General features: G+C 56.8%; 1 protein-coding gene across 4 annotated transcripts in view; it reads left to right on the top strand.

The window, feature by feature from the left end:
* LIME1 (Lck interacting transmembrane adaptor 1) overlaps positions 1-4,907 on the top strand; it is a 26,527-nt gene extending 21,620 nt beyond the window's left edge. For all 4 annotated transcript variants that reach the window (XM_039497738.1, XM_039497737.1, XM_039497740.1 and 1 more), the window contains one exon: positions 2,372-4,907. In XM_039497738.1, coding sequence (XP_039353672.1) covers positions 2,372-2,803 — 432 coding nt within the window. In that variant the 3' untranslated portion in view covers positions 2,804-4,907. The remainder of the gene's footprint in view (positions 1-2,371) is intronic.
* Positions 4,908-6,035: the final 1,128 nt, after the last annotated feature.

Below are 6,035 nucleotides of genomic sequence, written 5' to 3'. Positions count from 1 at the left end.
GGAGTAGCTTCTCTCTCCCCTGGAGCTTCCTCTGTCCTGGGGCCTCCTGACTGAGGGCTCATAACCCTTTATACAGCCCAGTGTCGGGACTGGGACAGTTTGATCTAGTGGTCAGAGTCTAAGCCACGGGTCAGAGCTGGAATCAGGGAGCAGTAGCCACTTGGGAAATCTCTCAGTTGCTTGGACAACTCTCTGTGCCTCCTCCTGACTTAAATAGTATGGTGGGGCCAATCATCATCCCCAGTCTGGATTCTTATGCACAGTGCCTGTGGGCTGGGTTCGAGTTCTGCTGGCCCCTCGCTTCCAGCTGTTCTGGGTGGGCCGGGGGGAAGGCTGCCTGGCACCTCTGAGCCCTTGCTCCCCGGTGTTCCTTAGCTAACTGCAGCTCAGTGACTTGTCTGACTAACTATGCACAGGTGAAACTGGGTTGGCTTGTTCTCCCTCGTGGAGCCGGTCACAGGGAGACTGCCTGGCTGGCTCCTCAGAAGCCAGTCCCTGGGACAGAGGCAAATCTATTCACTTCAGTAGGTTTGTCTCCCATTTACACCAGGTCTGAAGTTTTGCAGAGGGTGATCCTTGCAAAGAAGGCCAGGGCAGGTGTAAGCCAGGATAACGCTGGTGACTTTTGTGGAGTGGCAGGTGCTTTGAGCAGAGCAGAATTTGCCCTGTTTCTGTTTTTATGGCAAGGGTTCCCCTAGCAGGGCTGCACGTACCAAGAGGCCTTTCTCCAGCCTTGCCCAATTCCCTCCTCCTTCCTTATGTTCTCAGAGCGCAGGCACCATCTGGATAATGCTCCTTTCCCTTGGTGAGTTTGGGGGATGGCCGCGGTCCTGGCCATGGCTCAGCTGAGAGCTGTTAGCAGCGGATACAGGCAGCAGCCTGGCAGGGAGAAGACAGGTAGATTGTTTCCACCGCAGACAACGGTGGAACTGTGGGAAGCTAGTGAGCTCCGGGCAATGACACAAGCAGGGACCAGTTTGGACTTTTACCCCCGAGGAACTAAGAACTCAGGAATTCTGGAGTCACAGGATTTTAAGTGTCTCATGCAGCCTGCGAGCAGGGCCAGTGGGTAAAGGTGGCTTCTCTGCAGGAGGAGGAGAGAGGGAGGGAGGCCGGCTCGGTTCAGTTTGCAAGAGGCCGGACCGTGCTCCAAACAGGAGGAACCGAGCCCCTAAGCGTGTCGAGGCAGAGGGAATTCAGCAGCAGATTGCCAGTCCTTCTGCCTCCGCACTGGGCTATTTTTAAAATCCCTTCTGGCTCCAGCGTGCAACGGGGTTTCCGGGACTGTTGCTAGCTGGTCTGTGGCAGCATCTCCAGCCGGCCCTGGCGAGGATTGTGCATTTACAGGGACCAGAAGGCAGAAGAGCATTAACAGCTTCAGAGAAAGCAAAAGGCTGATTGTTACCGTCCCAGGCCCCAGCAGCGGGGGCGGTGGAGGGATGTGAGTGCCAGCAACGTTGTCTCCTCTATCTCCCGCGGGAGCGTCCGGAGCCAGTGACGTTCGCTGCCCGAGCCCCGGGCTAAATGACAATATAAACCGCAGCTCCCACTCCCTGGCTTTTGGGGCCAGAGGTGCCTGGGCAGACACTCTGGGCATGTCTGCACTGCAGCTGGGAGCTGGGTAGACAGACTGCCAGTGGCGGGGGTGATGCTGAGCACTAGTAACTAGCCGCGCGGGCGCTTCAGCAGCGGCACGGGCTAGCCACGCGAGTGTGCACCGAGGGGGGGGGCTTCGGGTGGCTACTCGGAGCCTCGGCCCCCAGCTCTTTGTCGCGTGCTAGCACATGGCTGGCGACCCAGGCTGGGAGGCGCGTTCCCAGCTGCAGCATGGCCTTCCCTTGGCCATGCCACACTGGGGGACCTGTGCCAGGGGGGGCCTGCTCTGCCGGTGCAGTAGCTCGCTGGGGCCTGGGCAGATGCTGAACTCGTAGGGGTGGCGTGCAGGTGGCGTCTGAAGGTGTAACGCACCATCGTGTGCGTTCCTACCCCCACCCGCCGTGCGGCGCTAGGCCGGGCCGCATATGCAAGGATCCCCCCAACGGCAGCAGAGTTCCTCCCTGCTCAGACCCTCTGTCCCAAAGACCCAGCCCCGTCAGAAAAACGCCTCCCCAGAGCGAGACCGAAGCCAGATGTGGGCTGAGCTGCTGCCCAGTGGGTGGGGGGGTTCCGCGGCCACCAGGCCTCCACCGAGGATGCTGCGGTGACCTGCCTGGAGAGCCATGTGCCTGGATGCCCTTAATTCTGTTGGTGGGATGGGGTGACTTTATAAAGGAAGTGGGCAGAGTGTGAGTCACTGGCAGGGATACAGGGGGGGTTTCGTTGTCCCACTGCTGTACAGGAATTCCCAGTAACCACAGGTGTTCTTTTGTAGGTAGAAGAAATGTACTCGACTGTGTGCAAAGCTGGCAAGAAGAAGAAACACCCAGGCTCTGCTCCGTGCCCCTCTGAAGGAATGGACACTGGGGAGACCGGCCAAGGAGAACAGGGGCGGCCAGCTGCCCATCTCAGAGATGTCAGGGCCGGGTATAAGTCCACACCAGGCCGAGTCTCGCTCACTGGGCCCTGCTATGAGTCTATCAGTGATGGGTCCTGGACTGAGCAGGGCAGGAACCCAGCCCCAGAACCGTCCTACGAGGCAGTAGATGTCAACTGGAAAAAGCCCAAGAGAAGGGACAAGTCTACCAGGAACTGCCCTGCCGAGAACTTGTATGAAAGCATCAGTGAAATGTGGGAAGGGGACTCTAGGAACACAGCTACCTTGGCGGCTCCCAATGGGTTGGAGATATACGTAACAGACTTATAACCCCTTCTGTCTAGCTGCCCCCTTCCTGGGAAGGGCTGTGCTCCTCCCCCGAGACCTCCAGCTGTCTCAGGTCTCAGCCACGTGGCGAGGCACAACAAGAACATCCAACACCACAACAGTAAATACTAAAAATATCAACCCGCTCTAAACCCTCCTGCCTCAGGTCTCAGGCCAACCCATCACTAACAGGAGTTAAACTTTCCCTGCGGGCCGGGTATCCCAGTGCTCCTTCTGCAGAACGCCTCACACCTTCCTCTGAAGCAGCTGGTACTGGGCACTGTCCGAGGCAGTTCACTGGGCTCGGTGAACCTATGGTGGCCTGAAAACTACAGGCAAAAGAACGGAGTAATTCTAATGGGTGCCCACTGGGGTTTGGCATTGCTTGGGGGTTGTGCCCATTCTAGCGGGCACAGACACCCAGGTCAGGTGCCTCTCTTCCCTGAGTCTTTATGCAGGGTCCAGTGAAGCTGGGCACAGAAACCTAGGGAAGGGAAGGGGCAGCTGAGTTAATAAAGAGGAATCTCCCGTATGTATTTTAATCCTGTTCTGAATTTCTGCATCTGTCCCAGCCAGCAGGCTAACAATGCAGTAACCGAGCTGCCCAGAAACAGGATGGTTTTTATTGCCTGAGAATGCACGTTTCACGGGATAACGCTGCCTGCCTGTTCCTGCTGAGATGGTGAAGGGTTCCTGTCCGGGCCCTTGGAGCTCTGATTATCAGCCTGAGCTGCCCAGCTATAGCAGCTCGGGGGTAGCAAAACCAGGCAAACCTTGGCCAGATTTCTGAGTCAGGCTGGAGGGCACAGGCCAGTCTCTGGAAGGGCAAAAGGAGAGGGCTGGAAACGGAGGCAGTGCCGTGGGTGGATGGAGCGCGCCAATTGGGGCCGACTGCACAGCAGGTAGAGCCGATTGGGAGCCAGATAGCCTTGTGCTCAGTGCAGGGCCTGGGGGCAAGGGGAGAAAGGTGACTCGAAGCCGCCTGTCCACCTCCTCCATCCCTGGGCTGAGCAGGGCCCTTTGAGTGCCAGCAGGAACGGCCCTCTAGATCCTGTTACGCTGCCCAGGGACTGCCACTGGGCCACAGCCCCTCCTGCCAGCCTTCCCCGGTGGCGGCTGAGAACAGGCTTTGCCCTTCGTACACCAGCCTGGGATTCTCCAGGGTCAGGGGAGTCCCCGGGTGCCCTGCTTGTTCTGCGGGCACCATGCCCGCCAGCCAGAGGGCTGAGCGTCTGGCCCAGAACGCCCGTGTGCCAAGCATGGGAGTTAGCGGAGGGGCCGCACTCACTGGTTACATGGAGTAACTGGCTCCTCTAGTGCTTGGAATATTAAAGAGGCCAGAGACAAATGAGCAAACTAAGGTCAGTTTATTAAGAGGGAGAATTTCTGCAGAACTGCAGAGGGCTAACGCCTGCCCTGTCTGGATCTAGGAATTTCCTCTCCTCACTGACCGATGTGTTAACCCAAGGAACCCACACGGGCTGACAACACCCTGAGGACCCCAGACACTGGTGCTTGCTGCTTGGGGAAACCAGGGCTGTGTACAAATTAACCCTTTCACGGTGGGGACACACACACTACAGCTGCCCTGCCTTAGGCTGGGTCTACGCTCACATCGACCCAGCGGTGTAGCTCAGAGTGTGAAGGATCCACATCCCTTCGCAACGTAGTAAAACCACCCCTGCGCCTGGTGTGGCCAGCGCTAGGTCAGGGGAAGGGTTCTTCCATCCACCACTCGGGGCAGTGGATTAACTTCGCTGATGGGAGAACCCCTCCCGCCGCTGTTGCGAGCGTCTACGCAGAAGCATTTCCAGTGTAGAGAAACCCGCAGTCCAGCAAAGGAGGAGAGGATTCCGGACTCTGCCCCTAGGTGCCTCAGAAATGATACTGCTACCCAGAAAGCAAGTCTGGCCTCATCTCCGCCGGGATTCCAGCCTCTGGTGCCGCTGCACTAATGCCGGGCTCTGTTTGGCCCACTAGCATGGTTACCCGCAAGTAAACTGTTCAAATCAGGCAGCGCCAGGGACACGGGTACCTGGGGGCTTCCACCAGTGGCTGAAATCCTGGCGTCGACAAAGACTGGGTTCAGGAGAGCTTGACTAGCTGCGCTGTTCCAAATGGGTGGCTGTGTAGATCATTTCTGGGTGATGTATTACCCTTTTAAAGCCCTTCCCCTGTAACAGAAAGCGTGTGGCGCAAACCTCCATGCACCGCTTTGGTAGTTTGGACGGTAACTTTGGGAGGCAGCGTTGCCTGGTGAGAAGAGCACTCAAGTGGGACTCAGAAGGGATGTGGGTTCTATTCCTGGCTCTTCCACTGGCCTGCTGGGTGCCTATGGGCAAGTCGCTTTGCTGATCTGTGCCTCAGTTTCCACATCTGTAAAATGGGGATAATGATATTGATTTCCCTTGTAGAGTGCTGTGAGATCTACTACTGATCAGATTCAGGGATTAGTGTTTTCCTTCTAGATGTCTCCTGCTGGCTGTTGAAGGTCAGGACGCCTGCAGCCCCCTGCAGTTTCCTATCACTATAATAACCCAATAATATCATTAAAGGGCTGGGAGTATTTTTATACTGGAGCAAACATCTTTTTAAACTTTCACCGAAAGAACAGGCTTAGGGTTGGGTTTTGGTTTGAGGTATTTTTTCCTGACACATTGTAACATACAAACCAAACCCACCCAACCCAGACTTTACTGTCCTGTCCACTAGGACGGCATCAGGGCTAAAATAAACACAGGAGCTACGTTTCATGTGTGCCAGCGTGTGGGCGTTACCCAAGGCGCTCGGAGGCGAAGGTAACGACAAGTGGCTCTGCAGCCCCTAAAAATGGTGTAGATTTGCCCCATGCAGTGGTTCCCTTTGTGTCAAACCTGAATCCAGAGCACAGCTGGAGGGACCCGGCTGTGCACAGAGTGGGGAGCGCTGGACTCCAGACTGCTCCGAGAGCCTCAGGCCTGCTCACCTCCCCTGCGCACGCGCATGCCTGACCGTTTGAAAAGCCCTGAGGCGCATTGTGGGCTGCTGGAGGTACAACCCCTCTCCCAAGTCTTGTAAATCCTACTTATTCCCAACCAGCAGAATCCCACCAGCTCCCCTCCCCCTGGAGCTCTGTGGGCCCGTGTGGGCGGAGTAGGGTGACCAGACAGCAAGTGTGAAAAATCGGGACGGGGTGGGGGTAATAGGAGCCTATATAATAAAAAGCCCCAAATACCGGGACTGTCCCTATAAAATC

Source organism: Mauremys reevesii, linkage group 13, assembly GCF_016161935.1.
Source record: "Mauremys reevesii isolate NIE-2019 linkage group 13, ASM1616193v1, whole genome shotgun sequence".
NCBI lineage: Eukaryota > Metazoa > Chordata > Testudines > Geoemydidae > Mauremys > Mauremys reevesii.
The sequence above is the reverse complement of the archived record's forward strand: the minus strand, read 5'-3'. Positions and strand labels throughout refer to the sequence as shown.